This window comes from Cladosporium halotolerans (assembly GCF_011745625.1).
Source record: "Cladosporium halotolerans strain TM138-S3 chromosome Unknown Sca8, whole genome shotgun sequence".
Lineage (NCBI taxonomy): Eukaryota > Fungi > Ascomycota > Dothideomycetes > Cladosporiales > Cladosporiaceae > Cladosporium > Cladosporium halotolerans.
This window is the reverse complement of record NW_027191459.1, coordinates 610,013-633,821: the sequence shown is the minus strand read 5'-3', so window position 1 is coordinate 633,821 and position 23,809 is coordinate 610,013. Positions and strand designations below refer to the sequence as shown.

The 23,809-nt window shown below is 55.9% G+C and overlaps 9 protein-coding genes across 9 annotated transcripts; 4 read left to right on the top strand and 5 right to left on the bottom strand.

The window, feature by feature from the left end:
• Window positions 1-144: 144 nt before the first annotated feature.
• Window positions 145-2,358, bottom strand: WHR41_03362 (uncharacterized protein). The gene is made up of 2 exons (XM_069371968.1): window positions 950-2,358; window positions 145-900 (listed from the first exon to the last, which is right to left on the bottom strand). The coding sequence occupies exons 1-2, from the start codon at window positions 2,026-2,028 to the stop codon at window positions 318-320; spliced, it is 1,662 nt and encodes a 553-aa protein (XP_069231052.1). The 5' UTR covers window positions 2,029-2,358; the 3' UTR covers window positions 145-317.
• Window positions 2,359-2,536: 178 nt separating this feature from the next.
• Window positions 2,537-4,274, top strand: rhoC (GTP-binding protein rhoC). The gene is made up of 3 exons (XM_069371967.1): window positions 2,537-3,149; window positions 3,207-3,410; window positions 3,463-4,274. The coding sequence occupies exons 1-3, from the start codon at window positions 2,889-2,891 to the stop codon at window positions 3,808-3,810; spliced, it is 813 nt and encodes a 270-aa protein (XP_069231055.1). The 5' UTR covers window positions 2,537-2,888; the 3' UTR covers window positions 3,811-4,274.
• Window positions 3,400-4,722, bottom strand: WHR41_03360 (uncharacterized protein). The gene is made up of 2 exons (XM_069371966.1): window positions 4,518-4,722; window positions 3,400-4,459 (listed from the first exon to the last, which is right to left on the bottom strand). The coding sequence occupies exons 1-2, from the start codon at window positions 4,659-4,661 to the stop codon at window positions 4,340-4,342; spliced, it is 264 nt and encodes an 87-aa protein (XP_069231054.1). The 5' UTR covers window positions 4,662-4,722; the 3' UTR covers window positions 3,400-4,339.
• Window positions 4,723-4,886: 164 nt separating this feature from the next.
• Window positions 4,887-6,308, top strand: WHR41_03359 (uncharacterized protein; the record flags this gene model as incomplete). Its single annotated transcript, XM_069371965.1, has 1 exon — window positions 4,887-6,308. The coding sequence occupies one exon, from the start codon at window positions 4,887-4,889 to the stop codon at window positions 6,306-6,308; it is 1,422 nt and encodes a 473-aa protein (XP_069231164.1).
• A 291-nt stretch (window positions 6,309-6,599) lies between these two features.
• On the top strand, window positions 6,600-7,684 carry WHR41_03358 (uncharacterized protein; the record flags this gene model as incomplete). Its single annotated transcript, XM_069371964.1, has 2 exons — window positions 6,600-7,016; window positions 7,099-7,684. 2 exons carry the CDS (start codon window positions 6,600-6,602, stop codon window positions 7,453-7,455), a joined length of 774 nt encoding a protein of 257 aa, XP_069231165.1. The 3' UTR covers window positions 7,456-7,684.
• Window positions 7,685-8,602: 918 nt separating this feature from the next.
• On the bottom strand, window positions 8,603-12,238 carry WHR41_03357 (uncharacterized protein; the record flags this gene model as incomplete). The annotated part of the gene is made up of 1 exon (XM_069371963.1): window positions 8,603-12,238. One exon carries the CDS (start codon window positions 12,236-12,238, stop codon window positions 8,603-8,605), a length of 3,636 nt encoding a protein of 1,211 aa, XP_069231180.1.
• Window positions 12,239-13,099: 861 nt separating this feature from the next.
• Window positions 13,100-14,168, bottom strand: WHR41_03356 (40S ribosomal protein uS17). Its single transcript, XM_069371962.1, has 3 exons — window positions 13,893-14,168; window positions 13,540-13,778; window positions 13,100-13,480 (listed from the first exon to the last, which is right to left on the bottom strand). The coding sequence occupies exons 1-3, from the start codon at window positions 14,071-14,073 to the stop codon at window positions 13,412-13,414; spliced, it is 489 nt and encodes a 162-aa protein (XP_069231162.1). The 5' UTR covers window positions 14,074-14,168; the 3' UTR covers window positions 13,100-13,411.
• A 950-nt stretch (window positions 14,169-15,118) lies between these two features.
• On the top strand, window positions 15,119-19,573 carry WHR41_03355 (uncharacterized protein). The gene is made up of 2 exons (XM_069371961.1): window positions 15,119-18,680; window positions 18,735-19,573. Exons 1-2 carry the CDS (start codon window positions 15,182-15,184, stop codon window positions 19,394-19,396), a joined length of 4,161 nt encoding a protein of 1,386 aa, XP_069231163.1. The 5' UTR covers window positions 15,119-15,181; the 3' UTR covers window positions 19,397-19,573.
• A 324-nt stretch (window positions 19,574-19,897) lies between these two features.
• On the bottom strand, window positions 19,898-23,503 carry WHR41_03354 (uncharacterized protein; the record flags this gene model as incomplete). Its single annotated transcript, XM_069371960.1, has 1 exon — window positions 19,898-23,503. The coding sequence occupies one exon, from the start codon at window positions 23,501-23,503 to the stop codon at window positions 19,898-19,900; it is 3,606 nt and encodes a 1,201-aa protein (XP_069231181.1).
• Between the last annotated feature and the right edge of the window lie 306 nt (window positions 23,504-23,809).

The window sequence follows — 23,809 nt, the reverse complement described above, 5'->3', positions numbered from 1 at the left end:
TCCGCAGTCATTAATAGAGTTTGATGGATGCAGATGGTGAACCGAATGGCATCTATGCTCAAATGTCACACATGTGCTTGACACGAGCCCGGTAAATGGTCGATGGTTCTGTAGGCTGTGACCGCTGCGGGAAAACTTGCATGATTACTAAGCTCAGGTACATGTAGCATTCCACGACAGGGTCGTACGTCCAGGCGGTGATCAAACGCTGTGATTATGTAGATTACGGTAGACCAACCTCTACTATGAATTTACGCTATGAACATGTCCAACTCGGCGGCAGCACATTAGTTCGTCTTCTCCAGATATACAACTATCTACTGCAAACCCAGCGATTCGAACAACAGCGGATTGCCCTCAACGGCAAGCCAAGCAATACCCGCATAAACGACCAGCTTGGTGATGACCTCAACGTCGTACCGGATGCGCGGCTTCTCCAGCGCAGAGAACATCTGGCGGTCCTTCTGCTCGTCCTCTTTGCCGCTGTCGCTCGAAGGGCTGCTGTTGCCGGACGTCGAGGGCGCGGGAGCCTCGTCCGCGGGGACTTTGAGCTGCAGAGAAGGGCCCGAGATGTTTTTCTTGTTGTTTCGTGAAGCGGACGATAAAGCCGGGCTGAGGTGTCCGTCTGCGGTCTCGCTGAAAGCACCGTCTTTAGATCCAGGAGTTCGTAGGTACTCGTCGTTGGAATTGCTGCGGTTCAGGCGGTGGCCTGTGGTGCTGGAGGAGAGGCTGTCTCTTCGCTTCTGCTCTCTGTTGGCGATGTACTCTCTCACGTCTGCTTCAGATTGTGGGCCGACGGAGATGGTTCGCTTGCGCGTCTTAGACAGCATTGCAGGGATTTCCGAGGCGGGCGGGAGCACATTGTCGTCTTTGCGAAGGGGTGGAACGTTCTTGTAATACCTTTGGAGCATTAACAGCTGATTGATAGACTCTGAGACATCTCACATACCTTGCTTGCAAAAAGTAGCGTCGGGGAAGCCTGAAGCCCCAGTGATCTACGAAGCGAAAGATTGGCGGCAGGCACCGCAAGCACAAAGGTTTCATGGCCGCACGCCACAGGAAGATTATTAGGATGCCCAGCAGAACCTTTGCCACCCCTCTGCCAACGTCTGCACGAGTCGTCTCGGCCACATATTGAGCGGTCACGTTGTCTAAAGAGCGAACGTCGCCTGAGCTGTAATGCCAGACGCCAAGCTTGATGCCCATCACCACACCAATGAAAGCAACGCTATCGTCGAAACAGGGGCAATTGTCTGCCGGCTCGGGATGAAAACGGACTGCGAGCGCAAGCACGAGAATTGCCGTCGCCGGTCGAACCCAGTCGCCGCTGATAATCCATGTATCGAGCGCGGGGCCAAAAGTTACCCTCAGCCAGGTGATCAGCGCTCCGAGTAGTCCTCCAAACACTACGTCAAACCAGCCGTGCATGCCGCAGTAGATCCTGCCGATACTGATCGAGATCGCGTAGCAGTAAAACGCTCCAGACAAGAGGGTGTAGGTCAGCGGCGACAGCTCGCTTTTGGCAGCCTGGATCTGATAGAGGCAGAAAAGTGCCACGGACACAGCATTGGTGGTGTGCGTCGACGGGAAGCCATACTCGAGCGCGGCCGAGCCAGACATCGTAATTCTCTGCAAGGGCGGCGAGAGAGGACGTGGCAGACACAGCAGGTCTTTGACATAGCCACTCCAGTAGACACCCAAGGCCAGCATGTGCACGAGGGCGATGCCAACGCCTGGAAAACCGCACCAAAAGCAGATCGGGAGGGCGGCCATGAAAAAAGTGTGCGTGCCCAGATTGGCGGTCATGGCGAAGTACGAGTCCAGCACGGAGGAGCGACATGTCGTCTGAACCTTTGCCAGGGAAGGCGTTTCACTTCTGACGATCGGGATCAGATACTGTCGGAGGCGGTAGCGCCATCGCGGCAGGCGGGTTTGATAGTGGTCGACGCCCTTCAAGCCCGCGTCGGGGGCTTTGAAAGGCGACGGGGTCCGCGACCAGGCGCGCTCATGGCTCCTGTCTCCGGACATATAGGTGGTGGATGGCTAGCGGGGCATCTGAAGCCTGCGGCGGAGGGCGCAGGAGGGGATGTCGATAAGGCCAGGCCGATATGGGCTGGGTCGGCACGTGTGCAGTGCAAGGAGCCGACGGCGACACACGCGAGCACCGAGCGAGGCAGATGCAGGCGGCTAGAATGCGGCCATGGCAGGTGCGCGTGGGAGCGGCGGTGCGGGCGCGGTGGTGATGACGGCAGGGCGGATGGCTCGAGCGGGTTATAGTATGTACAATATTCGGGCGAGGAGCATTTCATCTGGCGTGGGCTGTGGGCTGTGCGGTGCGGGCTGGAGCCAGCGCCAGCGCCAGGCGAGCATGGCCAGCGGCGCTGAGAGCTGGGGCAGATCGCTCCGTGTGCTGATCGGCAGCTGCGCGCGCCACGCTGTGAGGCTGCGAGGGCTTGCGCGTGGGAGACGCGGCAGTGAAGCGCATGCGGCCAACATCGATATCTACACACCGAGCCACCCCGATCCGCGATTGCCCATCCGCGCCCTGAATCGGGCACCGGCGATGCGAGGAAATACCACGTTTCAGCCACGGCGTAATAACGTCGTCGGTGGCCTGGGCGCGATCGGCCAACATGGGTCGCCCCCATGCCTGACGCAACCCGCCAGCGTTGCCCGGCAACCGCAGTTGTTGCCTCTGGCCGCACACAAGACATCGGCCGAGCCGTCTCACCGCGAACCACCAGAAACATTCGTTTCAACACTATCGCAGCATTCCAGAAACACACCACCCATCACGGCCTAGCCAGCATTCTCATTCCAGCGACCCGTACCAGCCTCCGCAACCGCCTATACCTCCTCCCACCTCCACGCCCTCCTGCCCGCCCACCATGTCGGTGTCAGCCGTGCAGAATTACGACAATGTCCATCGCAAGAACAGCAACGCCCGCTCCTACCACACACGCACCGACAGCTACAACAGGCGGAGCACCAGGGGATCCGACGGCACAGTGAACACGACTGCCTCGAGCAGCGCGCGCACAAATATCACGGCGCCGCCGGAGTACAGCAAGAAGTTCGTCGTGGTCGGAGATGGTGGATGCGGAAAGACGTGCCTTTTGATCAGCTACAGCCAGGGAGTATTCCCGGAGGTATGTACATTATGAGAAGTTGCGCTCAATGACCGCGATAGCTGACCCCCGCGACAGCGATACGTACCCACAGTCTTCGAGAACTACATCACGCAAGTCGAGCACAAGGGCACGGGCAAGGGCGTCGAGCTCGCCCTATGGGATACCGCCGGCCAGGAAGAATACGACAGACTACGACCTCTATCATACCCGGAGACAGACCTGCTCTTCGTTTGCTTCGCCATTGACTGCCCCAACTCGCTCGAAAACGTCCTGGACAAGGTAGGCAGATTCTATTCAACACTACCAGATAAAAATGACTGACTTTCCCCAGTGGTACCCCGAAGTCCTCCACTTCTGCCCGACCACGCCAATCATCCTCTGTGGCCTCAAGTCCGACCTCCGACACAAGCGCACCTGCATCGAGCTCCTGAAGACCCAAGGCCTGACGCCCGTCACACAGCAGCAGGGGAAAGCGGTTGCCACCAAGATGGGCGCAAAGTACATGGAGTGCTCGTCCAAGGAGATGACGGGCGTGCACGACATCTTCGACACGGCCATCGACATCACCGTGCGCGGGCAAGACGTCGTGGCGCAGACCTCGTCGTCTTCGTCGTCAAAACCCGGCGAGACGCCCATGCCGGCGCGGAAAAAGAGAAGTAAGATGTGCAGCATCCTCTGAGCAGAGCGTGCGGCACGTGAGACACTTTGAATTTTCCTCCCCGCCCCCGTGAGTCGTTCCCCTCGCGTTGGAGCAGTTTCGTTGACACACCGTCTTTGCACCGAGTAGGTGACGACGACAGAGTCGAAGCTCCAACGGCGCTCTCGCGAGACATTGGATACCTGCGCTTGCTGGTGCGCAGCATGAGGGCTTATCTTTGGGCGGGTTTCGGGCGTTGATTACAGGGCATCGGTATACGCGGGATTTGCTGGTTTTTTTGTTTTTTGTTTTTCGAGCTCGAGCGACAGAATTCTTCTTTTCTTTTCCTTTTCCATTGTGACGAAGGGCAGGCGGTCGGGCGGACGGGCAGGAAGGAGAGCAGCGAGCAAGCAAGCAGCAGCAGCCGGTTGCCAGAAACGCGCCGAAAGCCTCTTCCAGACAGTTTTCTTTGTGTGTGACGGCCATAATGAGAAGCATGTGCATTATCTTTTCTTCCATCGCGTAGCATTTTAATCAGCGGCATGTCGCGTCTTCCTTGCTAGTTGCGTTCTCATGAGCGGTCGTTCTGTGCTCCTTCCTTGGTGTCTTCCTTCGGCGCCTCTGGCTCTTTGGCCATGACGTTCTCGAACTGCGACCATAGGCCCTCGACTTGGCTGAATTCGTTTCCAACCTTGTAGATATTAGCACGTAGGCCCTCCCAAAGCTCCATACCCCCGACTCTCGCTTACCGCTATCACGCCCTCGAGACTGCGATTCAGCCTGTTCATGTTTTGCAGCACATTCTCCAGACTCGCTGCCACATCCCCGACTAGAAGCTCACGCTGCTGTTCGAAATACGATTTTTCGCCGGAAGCACCGTTCGTGGAAGCCATTGTATGTGCAAACCCTCCTGGAGCCCAAGACAGCAAGTCGCATTTTGGCGGGCGGTGGACTGTGATGTTGTCTGCCAGCCCGACGCCACGCGCGAGTCAGCAAGCCCAAAGAGCCGAGGCAGCTCTGCTCGGGCTTTGGATGCCAGCCCAGCCTTCACCTCTCTCTCTAGAACTCTAACAAACCACACCTTCCCACCAAAACATGCCCACGCCGCGATAGCCAAGATGGAATTCATGACCTCCCTACAAGGAGGCATCGACGACCAGAAACCGTCGCTCTTCGAAGTCCTCTCCGAGCAGCAGCTCAACGGCCTCATCCCGCCCTCGCTGCGCTACCTGCTCGCCGTCGCGACGCACCGCCACCCACGATATCTATTGCGCGTCCTGAACTCCTTCGACGAGCTGTACGCGCTGCTCTCGCTGCTCGTCGAGCGCTACTACCTCAAGACCTACGGCGGGGGCTTCACGGAGAACTTCTATGGCCTCAAGCGGGAGAAAGTGCTGCGGGTGAAAGGCGGCGAGGTGCCGAGGGCGCAGCTGGGGGCGCCGAACGAGGTGCGCGAGACGTTGAGGCTAAGGGAGGGCGATGTGTGGAAGAACCTGGCGGTGATGGTGGGGCTGCCGTACGTGAAGAGGAAGTTGGACGAGGCGTACGAGGTGCACGCTTCGGGTGTGAATTTGCTGGGCCCGTCGTACCAGGACCGCGATCGGTATCCAGCTGAGGGAACAGTGAAGCAGCGGCTGCTATGGCTGTACAAGTGGTTTTTGAGGAGAGTGTATCCCAGCGTGAACGCGGCGTATTACTTCACGATGCTGGCTTTCAACCTGGCTTACCTCTTCGACGGGTCGAAATACCACTCGCCTTTCCTGTGGATCATTGGTTCGCGCATACGGCGCATGAATGGAGCGGACTACCGAGCGATTGATCTAGCGACGCAGCCGAAGGCTCCCACAGCACGGCCTGGCGCGAGACCAGGGCAGACAAACTCGATCTTCAGCCGACGAACCGTGACGGACACCATCATGCCGAGCATCTTCGGCAGTCTCAAAGTCCTCCTACCAACCTCCATCTTCGCGCTCAAATTCCTCGAATGGTGGTACAACTCAGACTTTGCCCGCCAGCTCTCCCGCCGCTCGAACGAAGCCCTCGATCTCCCTCCTCCCACCGTCACCGGCCTGCCGGTGTCCCGACCACCAAAACCCGCCGAACAAAACGACAGCGAAAAACAGCCCTCCGAAAAGCCCGCCCTCCGCCGCGACTCCGGCCTCGCCGGGCCCCCAATCTCCAGCACCACGCACCTCCCCATCCTCACCGTCCCCGCGCCCGCGCGAGCAACAGACGAAACCTCCAACACCAGCGCGCTCTGCCCCATCTGCGTCTCCGAGATCAAAACCGCCACTGCCGCGCAGACGGGCTTCGTGTACTGCTACACGTGCATTTTCAAGTGGATCGAGGGCGAGCACCCGCGGCAGGAGGCGTTCATGGAAGGCAGCGCGGGCGCGGAGGAAGAGGAGGGTGCGAGGGGTTGGCTGGAGGAGGCTGGGGGTAGCAGGGTTGGGAAGTGGGAGAGCGGTGCTGGGCGGGATGCTGTTACTGGGCGCCGCGTGCTCGGGGGGACTAGTGGGTTGAGGAGGGTGATGGTTTGACGGGTTGGATGCAACACCGCACTAACTGTCGCGCTGGGTGCTGCGTTCAGTAATGAAAACCATTGATTATTTGCTATGGTTTGTCGCGAGCTGAACGTCTCATTCAGCTGACAAATTTTGATCCTGCTAGCGTAATCCGTTATGCAGTCAGCAGATGCTGGGAGCGCCCTCAGCTAGGTATGGACGTCCGACCTCGGATACACCGGGCTCTTGAGGATCGAATATTCGAGGTGCGATCATCTGGTCGAACGCCTACATACCTTACAGCGGTCGACACACCAACAAGCGGCAATGACGAAGCCCACAATTCTCCTGATCCCAGGCGCATGCACCGAAGCAACCTGCTTCGACCGCCTGCGCCCCCTACTCCACGACGCAGGCTACGAGACCGTCGCCGTATCACACCCCAGCGCGAACCCAACTGACCCCTTCGCGCACACCGCAGAGACGATGGCTCTCAATGTAGAACAGAACTACGTCCAACCCCTCCTCGACGCCGGCAAAGACATCCTTGTCTACGCTTACTCCTCCGGTGGCTCACAGACCGGCACGAACGGACCCTCCTGGACCAAACTCGCCCGCGAAGCCAGAGGCCTCAAAGGCGGCGTCATCGGCATAGTCTACATGAGCTGCGCGCCCGTGCCGGCGGGCACAACGCAGCTCAACTTCCTAGGCGGCGCGCTGCCGCCGTTCGTCAAAACAGACACAGTACGTCCGCTCACCCAGCCAAGCATCCCTCATCTTAGCAAGCAAGCAAACAAGCAAGAAACTAACACCTTCCCCCACACAGCCCTCCCCCGGCCTCTTCGTCTTCGACCCAGTCATCCCCCACCTCTTTAACGACGCCCCTCCCTCCGAGCAAGCCGCTCTCGCCCGCACGGCGCTCCCGCACGCAACGGGCATCCTCACGACGCCCGTGCTGCCGCCGCTGTGGGCGGAGCGCGCGCTCGACGGCCGACGGGTGTGGCTGAAAGCGATGCTGGACGCGACGTTTCCGCCGGAATTGGCGGGACTGTTTATCGAGGGGTCCAGGGTGGAGTGGGAGGTTGTCGAGAGGGAGGTGGGGCACTGTGGTTTTGTGGCGCATGCGGATGTTGTTGCGGAGGTCGTTTTGGGTGCGGCGGAGAGGTGGGAAACGGGGCCGTAGAGTTGGTGTGAGCATTGTGTTGAGTCGTTGGTTCATGGATGAGTCGATACAGCTGTAGCTTCTGGCATACCATGCGTTCATTGGACGATTGGAAAGCCTGCTCATGGAGTAATGGTGAGGTTTGCATGTTCGACGCCTCGACGACCTCGATTAGAAACCATTTGATTCGACGACCATCCGTCTTGCCGTTTTTGTCTCAACATGTAGTCAGGACATTGTAGTTCATATTGATGTATTGCAATATAGCATCGAGCTCATGAACCATCAAACATAGGCTCGTAGCTTTACAAGAGCAGATGTTGAATTCAAGCTTCATCACTAGATTTGCTGCGGATCAATAGACGACAAATTCAAAATCATGTGAGATACTTTTAGCAGCACCTTACTCGTTATTGATCATCATGTAGTTTACATATGTATGAGACGCGAAATTGTTATGTCGCAACAGCAATCTTGACCACATATTCGCTGTCGATGTTCCTCGAGACAAGCGACGAAGGGGTAGATAGGGTTAGGGTTAGGGGTAGCGTCTGCCGCCGGAATTTGCGCACGCCGCAGCACGTATCTCGCCGCCAATTTGCTCACAAGGTGTTCACACCAAAAAACATGCCAATTTCATTGTTCACCTCAATCAAGGATGACAAAAGTGACAAAAAGGTTCTGTCGGGGATTGAACCCAAGACCTTTCCCGATCACGAAGCTCTTCGGCATTGTTGTAAAGGGAACGTCATAACCACTAGACTACAGAACCTGTGAAATCACGAGAAAGTTAGTTGTGTGTGTCTCACATAAAGCGTTTTCCATGTCGCCCGCCATTTCCGCCATCCGTACGAGACGAAAACGAAGAAGTCGGACGATTGTAGGCGTGTTGAACAGACAAAATCGGACCAGAAACCCAACCGGGCCATAGCTGCCTGAGATGGGTTGCGGGAGGCAGATTCAGCACACCAACAGCATTGACATGATTAATGAAATTGTGAGAAGGCCTCAAGTACGTAGCTAGTATTTGGACTGGATGTCTACTTGAGCCTAGAAGCCTTGCGAGAGCGCTTTAGCCCAGCCACCGTGGGTATCTCATCGTCTAGGAATCAATCAATCAATCAATCAATCAATCAATCAATCAATCAAGCCGCCTTCGATGCTCCGTTCAAAGATCGAACCTCTTCGGACGACCTCGCCCACGCCTAGTCCTCACATAACCATCGCTCTCATCGTCCCCGTACTCATCTTCCTCACTGCTTTCCGCTTCACTCGCGCCCTCACCTCCACCATCCGGGACGAAATCCTCATCATCCTCGCCGTCATCCCCCACGACCATATCCTCCTGAGAGATATTGTAAGCCGCCAGCCGATCCTGGGAAGGGATGTATTGATCATGGTTTCGTCCAACGCCAGAAGCCAAAGACTCCTTAGCCTTGGCCCTAGCCGCCTTCTGCGCCTCCTGCGCAGCGAGCACTTTCTTCTTCCCCGGCTTGCGGCCAGCGCCCGGCCGCGCACCGCCCATTTTCTTCTTAGGTTTCTGGGCATCGGCCGCGGACGCGGTTTTGGCTGCGGAATCGGTCTTGCGAGAGCGGCCGCGGGCGTTGCTGGAAGCAGCCGCCTTCCTAGCGCGCCTATTGCCCACTTCGTCCTCTTCGTCCTCGACCTCGTAGAACCGTTCCATCTGCTTGGAGTTGCGGACGTAGGGTGTGGAGGCGACCATTGCCTCTTGCTCACCGCCTAGGAGCTTTTCGGGGAATTTGGGCCCGTAGTCGAAAAAGAGCTCTTCTCCAATTTTGATGTTGTCTGCGGCAAAGAGCCCGATCCGGTGAACGGTATTAACCAGTCTGATCAAAGGGTACACATTCGCCCGGTCTCTGCCCCGGTGGTTAATAAAGCGGATTTTGTTGCCGTACAGGGTGCTGTCAACCTCCTGCGTAGTGTTGAGGGAGAAGAGGTAGGAATTATCTTGATATTCGTACACCGCTCCACGGCGATCTGCCTCCTGCCTTGTGATCACTTCACCCTTGTATTCGCCGATGAACTCGTGGGCCCTGATAGATTGACCCGCGTACAGTCCCATGCCGTGAACCCCGCTGTCACCCAGCAGAGTGTGTTTCGGCACGCCTCTCTGGATGCTAGCGTTGTGACACTTGGATTTCAAGTCTTCCTGGCGATTCACCGGGTCGAGCACTTCGCAAACTCCACATGCTCCACACAAGTCAGCATCACACTCGCGGCCCATCTGATAGCATGCGCACGAAGAGTCTCTCATGCAGACCGAGTCGGCTCCTTTCCTGTTCCTGATCTGCGAGCAGGAGCAACCTTGAAATTTGCGCGGACAATCAGCGGAGCAGCCACAGCTTTTCTCGCATGGCGTCTTGTTCACCACGCAAGAGCAGTTCGCTTTGGCACAGCTCAGGCCGGGATGGTGACACGGGTAGAACGGTCCGCATTCTCCCGCCTTGCTGTAGTTCCCTTTCTCCCAATAGCTCGGCATCTTCTTCTGTTTTAACGAGATTACCGACTCTCCACCTTCGTCGCTCGGAGGCGGGCTTCGTGGGAACTCCATCCGTCTCCGGTAGTTCACTTTTAGAGGGTATAATATATCAGTCGCGACAGCCTCGTCAGTTTCCGCACCGGAATCACTGTCGTTGTTCTCCTCTTGCTGGCTGACGTGCTGCGTACAGTTGGATTTGAGGCAGGTCCGGCAAGTCCTGGACTCCTCACGAAGCTCGCCATGCTGGGTGCAGTTGAACTTGAGGCAGATTCGGCACGTCCTTGACTCCATAGACGAAGGTTCTGATTCTTGTGCTTTCAGTGCCTGCTGTACAGTGTTGCAACGCCGCGCGACGTGCCATAATGGAAAGCCTGCCATCCTTTGAAAATTATCGCAGAGAATACCTGCTTTTGCTAGCTTCTCTGTCTCGGATTTTGCCAGAGTAGACAGCAAGGTGGCCCATTTCTTGCCTTTGGAGATATTCGGGAAGTCCTCCATGTGAGTAGCTTTGTTGCGCAGTGCTATCTTAGCAGCAGGCAGACTTCCAACGTCTGGGATCGGATCGAGAAGGAAGCGCAGAACATCGTCCCACTCGAGGTGCAGGTCCTGTAATGCACTTTCCATATATTCTTGTGCTTTCTGTGCCTGTAGTAACCGGCGGATCTTGCGTTGTCTTTGCTTCGTGTCCATGTAGTAGTAATCCTCAAACTCATCCGGGTTCGGCTCGTCATCTCCGAAATAAGGCCACACAGTCATCGTGGTCGTGTTCGGTGCGAGGATGTTAGAATTCAGACTTACGTAGTGCGCGTAGCCCGGGACATCTTTGATTAAAGACCTGGTATCTGAGTCCTTCGGCTTTGCCTTGAATTGCTCCTTGGTAGGCTTTTTGCCCTTGTCTTTGTACACCTCGACATTGAAAGTCACGCTTTGAGATGCAGATTTTCCATTAGAATTTAGTGCCGACTTCTGAAGGGTAGCAGCTTTGCGATGCCGTGAAAAGATTTCAGAAGCCACCGACTTGCGCGCCGTCTTTTCATTTGCCGGTCGGAATGGGCTCGATTTCTGCTTGTACATCTCGATTGACTGCCGTGAGCGTCTCAATAGTGCCTTCGTGAAATAGTCTGTGTCATCTCGCATCTCTTGCATGTGTTTTCCAACTACACGTTCGACCTGTTGCGGCAGAGGCAATGAAGAAAAACTGGGTGTCATAGGTTCACCAGTCGCAGCTGAAGCTGTGTACTGGGGTTTCACAGAATCGGCCACTGGCTCCGAAGGCGACTGAGCTTTGGAGTCAATCTCAGGCTGCTGTACCACCTGGATTTCTTCGTGCAGTTGCGACGATGGCGAAGCTCCGCCTGAGGCATGGTCTCCATCAATAGTCTTCTCTGGCGGTGGATTTGTCCTTGAATTAGATGACTCAGTTGATCTTTCGTCGGGTCGCGAACCGTTTCGTGGTTGATCTGTACCCTTGCGTGAGCCATGATGTTCCGGTGCTTTGGGTTGGGCAGTCTCGTTGCTCGAACGGACAGCCCCATATCTGTCCTTCAAGACAACCGGATAGACAAATCTCGCAGATCGGGTGCCGTCCTCCTTCGACCGGGTGGCACCAGCTAATTCACGAATGTCAGATGTTGAATTTGCACTAGGAATTTCGCGAGATCTAGCTCGTCCCGGCTCGGTTGCGTTCTCAGCCGGTAAAGAATTGATTCCAGAATCATTCGCTGAAATCGCTGAGCGAGAGACGCCGGATGGCGATGACCGACCGTTTTTGCCTTGGTCGAGAACGCGACGACGCTTCTCAGAATGATTGGGAGACCGTGAGCGATCATCACTATGATCTCGCGAACGCTTTTTGGGCGACGGGAGCCGGCTTGAATTCAAAGATTCGTTTTGGGAGCCATGCCCGCCACGACGAGCATCTCGGAAGCCAGACAAGCCTACAGAAGCGGACTCCGCGGGCATTTCATCCTCGTGATCGCTAGATTGTATTACGCGAGGCGCTGCTTTCGAAGTCGCGGGTGCATGTTCCGTTTCTCGAACGGCCCGAGGGGTTATGATCGATTGCATGCGAGCCAACAATCCTGTTGGTGATTTGCCTCGGGCCTTCCCGGATAGCAAACGTCCGGTGCGACTCGAGGTGTCGTCTCCAGTTAGGTCGATGGTGTCCACTGGTTGAGCCTTACTGAGTCGTGAAGCCTTAGTACCAGCTCGAAAAGCTTTGGGACGCGTGTTTTGGATGCTTGTTGCGACATCATCGTCGCTGTCGCCCAATTCAATAATTTCAGACACCCGCCTGGAGGCCATTGGATTGTTTTTGAATATCTCCAGCGGAATGCGATATGTGTGGTTGCCCTCAGCTATACATAGTCGCTATGAATTGTGCCGTTCGAGCGAAACCAGCGCGCAGGTGAAGTGATGGTCAAAGAGCGTATATGGCGCCACGCGTAGGGTCACGTTGACGTGCGCCTGTTTTGATGATCTGCCGAAGACGCGTAAAGGTATGTTGGAGCTGTGTTTTGGTGTTTCCATGCGCCCCGGACCGCAGTAATAAGATCCCGGTGTTCGCTGTTTGCGCGTTGGAGGCAGTGGCGGCGCTGGCCAGCTCCAGATGCCACAAGCGTTGCACTCTAGCGTCCGTGCAGCACGCAACTAGCCGGCGATATGAGGTTCACGTACAGTACGCCGGTTGCATGTGGGTTTTGGCAAAGCTCATGGAATAAAAGATGATGCACTGGACTTATCGTTTCGTTCTGAATTACCTAGATGGCATGTGCTCGCAAGACGGATTGGCAGGCACAGACTCACGCATGCAGGGATTCAGGCTAGGCTCAATGGGGTTCGAGATTTATTCCCCATGCGTACCTAGGTACGTTCATCCTCCTGTTTCTGTTGTTCACGCTAGGCTAGGCATTGAACGCATGGTATGGGACTTCTTTACATGTCATTTATGACGACTTGAATCACGTTTACAAGCGGGGAGTTGATGGGTTGACTGGGCGATGGTCGCGCTTATCATGCTGCAGACTGGGCACTGTTGGCGTGGAAATGGTATCAGAATACCAATGCATCTTGGGAAGCTGAAGTTGATGTTTCCGGGAAATCGAGCGGTTCGCAGACACAGCAACGGCACAGCAGCGCGTTTTGTATTCCAGAATGGTACGTTTTCGAAGACGTCGTCGTCGTCGTGCTTTTCGGTCGAAAGGTGGTTCATGAACGGCGTGTGCGATGGCTTCGAAAGCGAGCTACATGTGAGATTGACGAGTATCTGTGACCCTTTGGCGAAAACTTGACATTGACTGGAAAGCGTTATGCAATCGAGACTCAGCGTGGATACATCGCCAGCCTGTCTCTCGACCTTCGCTAATTTTGCATGACCAACGCCGTCCGTGGTAGTGCTCTTTTTCTTAAAGCAAAGCCGCCGCCTACCACTCCCATGTCTGCCCGATTCTCCGATTCAACGTCGCGCGCAAAATGCGCTTAGAACTTCTGGAAAGCCTTGACAGCCTTGCCGGTGCGGGGGAGCACGCGGAGGACGTTGAAACGGACCTATGTCCTGTTAGTATTTTGTGCTCCAGGTTTTCGGTATGCGCGGTGTTGTAACGTACGGTCTTGCTGAGGGGCCTGCACTGGCCAACGGTAACCTGGTCACCCTCCTCGACACGGAAAGCCGGGGAAACGTGGGCAGCGAGGTTCTTGTGGCGCCTCTCGTAACGGGAGTACTTGGGGACGAAGTGCAGGTACTCGCGGCGGATGATGAGAGTACGGTGCATCTTGGTGGAGACGACGGTGCCGGTAAGGATACGGCCACGGATGGAGACGAGACCAGTGAAGGGGCACTTCTTGTCTGCGCCGCAGTGTAAGCAATTGTCCTTGTTCCCTGTCCTTTCCACCATTTTGCGAATGCCAAGATCTTCAATCCAAACATTTCCAACCGCATCGCTCCCAGGCCGTCACTCACCAATGTAGGAGCCCTCAACGGCGGTCTTGGGAGTCCTGAAGCCGAGACCGACGTCCTTAACCCATCTCCTGCCACCCTTTCCAGCCCTCTTGGTCTTGCCGCTCTGCTTCTTTGCGTTCTGGAAAACGTGCGGCTGCTTCTGGAAAGCGCGCTCGCTCTGGACGGTCAACTCAGTCGCCATGATTGCTGTGCTGGACAATCGGTCGAAGTTGGCGACGATGTGTGTATTTTGTCGGAGGTCGTCGGGGGGCGAGTGTTCGGGGTCGCTTGGAGGCGGTCGTGGTGCTCAGCGCGCCAGGGAAGGGAATTCAGCAAAGCTGTGCGCTTGGCAAGATCTCGCAACGGATCTAGCCGCGACTCTCGCAGCGCGCCCGCCTGCCGAACTTCAAGGCTGGCGGCGCTGATCGGCGCATTAACCCAGCACTTTTGCGCACGCATTTACACGCTGATATACGCACGAAATATTGCTATTAAAAACAACGTGAGCCGCCTGCACAACAGCTTTTAGTCGTTGGATCCAATGCATCCTTAGCGTAGTCTTTGCGCATACTAGCTATAAAGTCTTAACCCATCCCCTCGAATGCCGGTTTGCGAATTCCCACAACACATCTGGATGCATGTTTGCTTAAAGGCACGCATCGAGGTTGAACAGACGTCGCGCTGCCACCGCGTAGTCTGGCGCGATCTATGTGTCTATGATACGCGCCCATGCTCCGCACACTGTCGAGAGATCCAGATCAACTTTCACCTTCAATAGCCTTCGCTCTACTCGGTTACGGATAAAGATGATCTCTTGGCCTACCAACCCTCCGATCGATCAAATGAAGATGGTGACCCCACGAGAATGGGATAGCGATTCCGTATCGTAGTTAGACGAATCATTTTTAGATCACTACATATTGCATGATCGAATGAGCCTCAATAGGTCAGAAGATCATGTGTACCTGGTGGACCAAGGATCTCACATCAAGCATCTTGTATTCTGAAGACGAGTTGATTTAGATGGCAGCTGGAGTCCATTAAAATTACTGGAACAGCCTTACAGTTTTTCCTAACATACAGGCAAGACGCATTTACAACTTTTGAAGATGATTTCTTGGCAGCGCCACGCCAGCCTTCTGCAAGCCCTGGGGGAAGCGTGGAGTTGAAGTTTGGGTGCGAGGGCCGGCCCGCTGATACCCGGTGTTTTGTTGACGTTCGCAAGCAAAGCCCGCTCTTTCGTTTCGCGCCGTGGGCACGCGACGATATATACGCGACTCTCCTTCAGATATTTACTAACGCATGCGCAAATGTTCGACGACATGGCGCTTGCCGCAAACAAGGAGAACGTTGCGCCAGCAACTTCAAGTGACCCGCTTCAGCGCAAAGGGTCATCACCGCGAAAGCCTAACAAAACGCGCAGCAAGAGTATTGGACCTGGAGGTTTATTAGAGGAGGATGCAGAGCAGAGGGAGGAGAAGAAGGATGAAATGAAGAACAGGAGGAAATCGGCATTCGTGCCGGCTGTAAAGGGTATCATTCCCAGCCAGGCAGACGCAGAGCGCAAAGCAGCACGCCGAAAGTCCATGGCCAACAGACGCGTTTCGTTCGCGCCAGAGGCAACACTGCACACTTGGGATGTCATCGAGTACATGCGCGATCATACAACCTCGACGGAGTCGTCAGAAAGTACGCGACGAGCATCTGGTCTTACAAGGAACTCCGCCTCACCTAGCTCGGAACCACCGTCCACACCTCCAGAGCAAGCAAGCTCTCCAGCACAATCGCCTATATCACCGGCTCACCAACGCGGCCTGCATCAAAAGAAGAGAAGACGGAGCTCTGCAGTACCACCCATGAATTTCAACAACCCGGACGATGTGGAATCGAGCATGATCAGTGGAAGCAGCGAGATCTCAGGCAGTGAGGAAGAGGACGGTAGCGAGAGCGAAGACGAAGACGCTACAGGGGCCGCCATGAGCCTTGACATGGGCGACGAGTCGCTTCTGTCAACCACTGAGAGCGAGGGAAGCACATCCTCCAGCGCACGACTAGAGAGGAACCTGCGCGAAGCAGCAGAAACAGCTGGAACGCGAGGAATAGAGTACGACGAGGCATACGATGATGCGTCCATGGAGATTGCAGGAGAAGAAGTCACCAACGCGTTCAAGCCTTGGGCGCAACGCCAGGCTGACGATCAAGATGAACCCTTGTATTCTGCATCAATGGACCAAGAGAATGTCAATCCATTTTCGCCTGCCTTCCAGGATTCAATGGCAAATGGATTGCGGCAACGACCATCCACGATCAACGAGGAAGACGAGGAAGACGAGGACATGAGTATGGACGTTACGCGCGCTGTTGGCGGCATTGTGCAAGGTCGTGGCCGTCAAGTCGAGAGCTCTCCCATGGTGGAGGACGATGGCACTATGGACTTCACCCAGGCGGTGGGACGAGTCAATCACACCGCGCCAGCCCAGTCTCCAACACGAAACGGACAAAAGAGACGCAGGTCTACGACGGAAACTGGATCGCCAGGCTTCACTTCAGCCCAGTCGAAGCGCAGACGTTCCTCTGTAGCGCGTTCGTCTATGGGCGATGAAACCATGGACCTTACAGTTGCTGTGGGTGGGGTTCAAGAATCAGGCTCACCTATGAAGGTGGACCGTCGAAGGAGCGTTGGGAGGCGACGATCTTCGGGCGTCGCTTCCGAGGCGGAAGATTTCACCATGGATTTCACTCGTCCGGTCGGAGGTATCCAGAGCTCGAAGCGAGAGTCTGTTCAAAGTTTTGGCGGGGATGAAGATCTCAGTATGGAACTGACAACTGCTTTTGGTGGTGTACAGACCGCGAGCAACGCTCTCGAGAGCCCACAACCAGGAACGCCGCAAGTGCCGGCTTCACCAGAGAAAGCCGCCCACGCCAATACCACACCGAAAGATCAGGAGCGATTCCGAGACGTACCAGACTCTGGTCCCAGGAAGTCTCTTACACCGGTACTTCAGAAGCAAGCTGAACGGTCAGCAGAGAAGTCTGCATCATCTAAGAAGTCTTCCTCGGCCAGGTCGCGCAAGGCAACTTCACCTGCGAAAACAAATTCTCCGCAGAAGCAACCCCAGGTGAATCAACTGCGTTTGACAAGGTCCGCTTCCAAGGAGGGACATGCTAGTACGCCCAAAGGCTCTCCATTGAAGAACGAGATCTCGTACCCAGACCTTCCTTTACTGGATGGGCCACCGTCCGCCGGCAAGGAAAAGACCACCCCGCTGAATTCACCAAGTCGTCGTAGCGCAGGAGAGCCCGGCAGCGATATCAAGCAGCAGCTTGATGCCCAGCTGCAAGAACCCGACCCTTCTCCAATCGTGGAGAAAAAGCTACGTAGCACTCCGGCCAAGCCTACATTCTCACCGACAAAAGGAACGCCTATCTCCTCTGGAAGCCCGCGTCGTAAATCCATGAGCCCGCACAAATCACTCACACCCAGAACCGCGACGCCCAAAGTGGCGACTCCTAATGCTGTCACGCCGCAACCTGTATCGTTTCAACGTTCACCCTCCAAGTCTAACACGCCTAGATCTTCGAGATCAACCAAGTCTGCGACACCGAACACAGCCTCGCCAAGCAAAGGCAACACTCCGAGCGTCGAGGAGGTTGTGGACCCTTCCACACCACATGAAGAGCTTGCTGCGACCGTCGTCACACCGGTTCACGAAAAGACTCCGCAAACGAAGGCTACTCCTGAAGAATCCTTGAAAGAATCCATGAGGCTAGCTGATTCAATCAAGCTCATGTCAACGCCTCGGAAAGAAACGCTGAAAGCCCTAACGCCGAAGAAGCACACCCCTCGAAAGGAGCCTTCTCCGATGAAGAGGCCTACGCCGGCTGGAAAGCCTACTCCGAAGACTCGCAGCAGCGCAAAGAAGTCTCCGGCGCAGAAGCTCAGTGATGATATTTTCAACGCAGAGCCTGTCGTCGAGCAGCAACGAGTTCGCCTTCAGGACTTTCTGGACGCGGCCAGCATTCGTTTCATGGACCTGACCACTACTAAGCGTAGGATGACGACTGCTCCAACTCCGTCGAAGCGACGAAGAAGTGACGTCGATGAACACATGCAACCCGAGATCACTCTGGAGAGCGCTGTCGTGGCCGCCGCGTGCACTGAGCCTGAGAGGGAGTTGTTTTCTCACGCTTGTCACGAGCTGAAACGCTACATTCACGAGGGCAAAGGCGCGATCAAGGAGCTGGAAGCCGAGACCTTCCAAGACACGCCACGGCTTATCCAAGCCTATATGTCTGCGGCGCCGGATCGCAAGATGGCCATCGATGCTCAACTGAGAGACATGAAGACTCACGCGCGTCTGAGGAGTAAGGAGATGTGGTATGGCTGGAGAAGTCAGCTGCTCGACGAGCTCATGCATGTGCTTCAAGGTCTTGCCGAGGGTCTTCTGAAAGATGACGAGATTCTGCAATCCAAGGAAGATGTCCTCGGCCAGGTACTGCCGGCTTTAATCGAGCAGCAGACTACCTTGCAACAAGAGGTGGATCAGCTCGAAGCTGAAGAGAACTCGACCTCTGAGGAGGAGAAGCAGGAGCTTGATTCCGCAAGGGCAGGCATTGAGTCTATTGATGCGCAGCTGGAGGAAAAGCGTCGGATCTTGGAGGAATTGCAATATGACGTGCACGAGCAAGAGGAGATCGAAGAGAATCTGCGGGAGACCAAGGACGAGTTCACGGCCGCCATCAAGGAAGCAGACCGGGTGCGCGAATCCTACAGGACGATCTCCGTGGACGAGATTACTGCTCTGAAAGGTACACAATATTTTCCAATATTTCGATCAAGCACAAAGCTGACATTCCATTCAGAATCCGTCAAGAACCTCGAAGACACATACGGCTGGAGCATCACCACAGCCACCTCGAAACCGCCCACCGTCACAATGACCTACAAGTCATCGCTCCAGCTCTTCTTCCACCCCTACGCCTTCCGCAACCCCTCGCAAGACGCCGACTCCCGCCCCAACGCCCCCATCGGCCTGACCTACACCGGCTCCAACCAGCCTCTCCCCACAACAATCCGCTTCTTCCTGCAAGTCCTGCGCGCATCCCTCCACGCCCTTCCCCAAAGCGCAACCAAAGTCTCCTCCCTCCTCCGCTTCGTCAGCAGCGGCTGGGACACGGCTCTCAGCGTCGCGGAGTCCGAGCGCCGGCTCGCCATCGAAGGCCTCACGGACACCCGAATCGTATCGGACGAGCGCCTCAGCGTGTCGTCCTTCATTCTCTTGCCCAAGCTGCGCACCAAAGTCCGCGTTTCCTTTGACGTCCTCGCGGCGATCGGCGAGGAGCTGGCGTTGTCTGAGAGCGTTGAGGTGGACGCCAAAGTTGTGTACGGCGAGGCACTCAATGAGAAGAAGTTGCGGGAGGTGCTGCAGGGTAGCGTTGGTGGTGGTGTCAAGGGCTGGGACGGGGCTGTGCGGGAGGTGAGGCAGTTGCTGCTTAGCAAGGGCGCGAATGTGGTCAAGCGGTGATTGAGAGTTGGCCGGCTAATCTAGATGACTGATATGACGGTGTTGTTTGCTTTGGTTTTAGGATGTGCACTTTTTTCGTATCGTCTGGGATAAGGGTTTGGGACGGTGGTCGGGAGATGTCATTCTTTTTGAAGTCCCCGTTTTTGTATACCCAATGTATTTCGTGTTCACTTTCAACGTCGCATTGCCAAGTGTCACCTTCGAGTTCTTCGGACAAGTGCTGTTGGAATGTTACGACGTAATGTGCCATTCAGAGTTATCCTATGGCTTAGGCAACTGCCTTGGTTCTCAAGTGAACGCCTCGCTCGACACTCGATCGCTATATTGCAAGGGGTATCGCCAAACGCATCAGAATCAAAGAAAGCCAAATCCAGAGAACGGACTGTCTGGCAAAGAAACAAGGAAATGGTGACCGTCACCTCGAGAAATACAACCTGAGAAAAGAAATCAAATAGGGAATCCCGTTTCTCCTCCAACCACTCCTTCTCTTGGCCACGACACTTAGAGAGTAAAGAGCCACCTCAACGCTCTGATGATCCCCAGAATAATCTTCTTGACCGTGTTGAAGCACACCACAACGAACCAAACCCACCACATAAGCCCCAGCACCATCCACTCAAGGATCTTGAAGCCCGTGCGCCTGAGCAGGCGGAACTGCTTGCGGCGCAGCCTCAGCATCTCGTCGACGGCGTCGTCGACCTGCTTGATGCGCAGCGTCTGCTCGGTCGTCAGGCGCACGCCGAAGGCGTCCGCCTCGTCAGAGCTGTTGTGCACGAGCTGCGTGAGCTTGTCGGCCGCGAGGGACTTGAGGTCCGACAGGCGCGTGTGCAGGTCGATGCTCGTGGTGGACTGGTAGGTTTGCTGGGTTGAGGAGATGGATTTGAAGGAGCGGTCGAGGTGGGAGGAGAGCATTGTTGCGGCGCGGAGGTGGGTTTCTTTCAGAGGCACTGAGGGCGGGTCGACTGAGGTGGTCTTGGCGGCTGCGACGAGGAAGGATGGCGTTTTGGGAGCGGGGGTATTGGCTCGGTTCACGAGGCTGTGCGCTTTGATTCCAGATGCTAGCAAGAGAGCGCGAGCGCGGGCGAGGTCGCGGCGAGAGACGTGCTGGCTCTTCAGCAGGTCTTGTCGTTGCTGCTCACGCATACCACGATCTGAAATGCTCCAGTGACGGCGCCCTCGATCTGCTCCCACCCGACTGAGACCGGTGACAGGATAGTTGCCATTTCGTTTGACGCTGCTGGTAGTATTATCGAAAGAGACTGTCGAGCCCAATTCCGATGTAGAGCCTCCGTTGGGCGCCAAGAAGCCGTAGCTCTTTCTTTTCGGCTCTGCTTGAATTACTTCGGACGTCTGACTCGGAGCGTCGGCGTTAGAAACAAAGTCGTCATCGGCTGGAAGGCTGATTCGAGGTGGCATGAGACGGTTCATACGCGGAGAGCGGCTTGCTTCACGCCGGGCGGCAGCTTGGCGGCTGATATGGTCGCTGTCTTCGCCCTCGTTTGATATGACCGGAGTCAGCTGCGAGCTGGCTGGCTTGTCTCGCCCCGAAGTCGATTTGAACGTTGGAAGATTGGGTATGTGCAGCCGCTGCTTGTTCCTTCCCGGATCGATGGATGTCCGGGGAGAAGGCTCACTATCATTAGGCGACCCAATCGCGTGGCTCCGTTCGTCAGCAGAGTCGTCAGAGTCGGACGCATCTGAAGGCAGCACGGAGACATCTGTGGTAGAGCCCTCCATATCCTTGCGTCCCTTACGGTCGTTTCGAACCAGTTCAGCGATCCGGCCGCCCTTAAAGAAGCGTCCAACAGTTGAGCCTGGCTCTTTGATTGAGCTATCTGTGCCAGTCTGTGTGCGGGAAATACCGCGCTTGTGAATACTGCTCGCGATGCTGTCGGAAGTCTTATGGCGGTGCAGATCGCCAGGACGGGGGTATTCGGCGCTGAGTCTGGTCGGGTCAATGGCATTGCCACTCGGTTCCCGTGAGCGTTCAGATTCAGAGGCAACGGCGAAGTCCCTGCCTTCTGTCGTGCCACGGTCTTTGTTCTTCGAATGGAACCTTGGCAGCATGCGGTATTTGTGCTTGTGAGTCTGCTTGCTTGGGGGAGAGAAGTCCATGGCAAGTGAAGGCACGAAGTCCGTCACGATTGGCGACGACGGAGGTGTGGAGTCGAAAGAGAATCGTGGCTGCTCACTCTCGATCAGTTGTGCAAGTCTGCCGTCTGCACTCTTCGATCTTTGGTGAGAATCAGTAGAGTTCACCGAGAGCGACCCGTTGGCGCCATGCAGTGAGCTACGCTTATCCTTGCGAGTTGGGAAAGGCGTATGTTTCGAATCCCAGTGGTCCGGGGATGCAGTATCAGGAGAGGATGTTTCGCCTCTTTGCTCCCTCGCAATCATCGCCTCCATGTGCTTGTTCAAAGGCTTGAGACTGTCGGGTGTGCCGTTCCCCACTGATCTAGGCTTGCGGCCCTCATCGCTAGATATACTGGATGTGCTGGCTGAGTGTTTGAGCCGAGACAGTCGATTGTACCGAATGCCATCTGCCTTGCGAAGTGCTAGGGTTGGTCGATGCTTACGTGGTCTTTCTTCTTTCTGTGAAGCTTCTCTTTTGTCGTCCGAATTGGTGTTTTGTCGACTCAGCTCAGCACTTCGTCTAGCGTTCTCAACATCAGGTTTTGCTCGAGGCGGGAAGATCGCCTGGCGACGTCTGTTCTCGATCAAGAATTTGTTGTCTCCCTGCTCTGTCCAGTACGTATCGGCCAGACGCTCAGTTGGATCAACAGTCCAATCATTCTCCGGCTTAGTGATCACAGATCCAGCCGTCTCCGTTCGGCGGTGCCCTTTACTCGTCGAAAAATCGCGATCCTCACCAGGTTGCGGCGCATAATATGGTAGATTGACGACATCCTGGTTTGTTCTGTAGCTGGGCCAGCGCGCAGATTCTTCCACGTCGTCGAGCCAGCTCGCGACGCGGTCAGTATCGGAGAAGAGTTCAGGAGGTATCGTGAGCGAGCGTTGCTGTTTGTTTCTGAGGCGCCGGTTGCGGAGGGTCTGTAGCGGGTTGTACTGTCTTCCAAGCTCTTGCTTACTGGTTGTGTTCGAGCGCACACGGCGGATCTCTGCCTGTGCGTAGCCGGGACTGCTTCTGCTTTCAAAAGTATAGTTTCCGCTGGCGTCTGCGTCCGGTTTCAAGGGCGGTAGATTTTGGAGCAGACGACGATGCTCGTTGGCAAGCTCGAAGTATTTGCGTGCCTTCTCTGCTCTTGCGAGCGTTGCAGGCGAAAAAGTATACAAGACATTGTCGTCGATGGGGTTCGTTGTGGGGGAAGGGTACCGATCCCGGCTGCGACTTGACGATCCAGGGCTTGGAGTATTGAGGTGTGAACTCACACGCGGCCTCTCAGATCCTCGTGTTCGAACGGTGCCGTACCTGTCGCCAGCTCCAGAGACTTGCCGACTGCGAGGCGCTACTGGTACGGGAAGAGAGCCGCTCACGTGCCGTTTTCTGCTCTCGCTAAGACTCAACGCCATCTGAACGAGTTGTGCTGGATCCATTGTCGTAGTTGGCTGGCGCATATTCTGAGCTGAAGCGGCGGTTGGCGGACTGGATTGTGTACCTTCATTTGTTGATTGGGTGATCGAGACCTCTCGCGACAGCGGCGAACTCCTCGTGGAAGACTCTCCTGACATCCTATTGCCTGCAACAAGTCTGTTCGGGTCCAAGTGTAGTCCATCCTGCTCTTGCCTCTTCTTTCCAGCTTTGCGCTCGCTTCCTCTGTCCGAGCTCTTCGGCGTGCTGTTGCCGAACACACTGTCTCTGAGGAAGCCACCACCACCACCGCCGCCGCCAGACATCCTGATCCTGCTCCTGCGCTTCTTTTCACTTCCACTGTCTCCGCTCCCACCATCCTCACTCCTGCGATCCGGTGTCAAGAACCTCTCCTTCAGCCTTTCGCCCTTCTCGCTCCATCTCTCCCCACTCGCTCGACTCCCTGCCAACGAACTCCCCTCGCCGTGTCGCCGGGCGTCAGCGTAAGAAGAGAAGCTCACCTCCGCCGCTGGGGTATGGCCAGGCTCGGCGGAGGAGCGGTTGGCATCGCCAGACATGGCCCGTTCTGGCGTTTCAGCTGTGCAGACAGCAGGGGAGAGAGTGAGATCATTGCAGCATTGTCCAGGCGGCTCTGCGGGCGTGGAGGATTGCGGGTATTCGCTGTCGCTTGCTTGGGGGGTGTCACGCCTGCGTGGCAAGCTGCGCTTGTTGTGTCGAACGGTTGCCGGCGAGCGGTGTGCCTGCTTGCTTACGTATTACGTACGTGCCCAAAGCGAGGGAGAGCGTTGGCGTTCTCGTTGCGTAGGTATTGCCAGACCATCCGTGCGAGATGGCGAGCTACGTCGCTAGCGGCGGCTACAGCG

Excerpts from the sequence above, each read along its gene's own strand:
- rhoC (XM_069371967.1), top strand. The coding sequence starts at position 2,889 with ATGTCGGTGTCAGCCGTGCAGAATTACGACAATGTCCATCGCAAGAAC. Across the intron at positions 3,150-3,206 it reads GCCAGGGAGTATTCCCGGAG|CGATACGTACCCACAGTCTT; the intron begins GTATGTACATTA and ends CCCCCGCGACAG. Across the intron at positions 3,411-3,462 it reads TCGAAAACGTCCTGGACAAG|TGGTACCCCGAAGTCCTCCA; the intron begins GTAGGCAGATTC and ends GACTTTCCCCAG.
- WHR41_03356 (XM_069371962.1), bottom strand. The coding sequence starts at position 14,073 with ATGGCGACTGAGTTGACCGTCCAGAGCGAGCGCGCTTTCCAGAAGCAG. Across the intron at positions 13,779-13,892 it reads CGTTGAGGGCTCCTACATTG|ACAAGAAGTGCCCCTTCACT; the intron begins GTGAGTGACGGC and ends ACTGCGGCGCAG. Across the intron at positions 13,481-13,539 it reads GCAGGCCCCTCAGCAAGACC|GTCCGTTTCAACGTCCTCCG; the intron begins GTACGTTACAAC and ends AACAGGACATAG.
- WHR41_03362 (XM_069371968.1), bottom strand. The coding sequence starts at position 2,028 with ATGTCCGGAGACAGGAGCCATGAGCGCGCCTGGTCGCGGACCCCGTCG. Across the intron at positions 901-949 it reads CGCTACTTTTTGCAAGCAAG|GTATTACAAGAACGTTCCAC; the intron begins GTATGTGAGATG and ends AATGCTCCAAAG.
- WHR41_03360 (XM_069371966.1), bottom strand. The coding sequence starts at position 4,661 with ATGGCTTCCACGAACGGTGCTTCCGGCGAAAAATCGTATTTCGAACAG. Across the intron at positions 4,460-4,517 it reads GTCTCGAGGGCGTGATAGCG|GTTGGAAACGAATTCAGCCA; the intron begins GTAAGCGAGAGT and ends AATATCTACAAG.
- WHR41_03355 (XM_069371961.1), top strand. The coding sequence starts at position 15,182 with ATGTTCGACGACATGGCGCTTGCCGCAAACAAGGAGAACGTTGCGCCA. Across the intron at positions 18,681-18,734 it reads CGAGATTACTGCTCTGAAAG|AATCCGTCAAGAACCTCGAA; the intron begins GTACACAATATT and ends CATTCCATTCAG.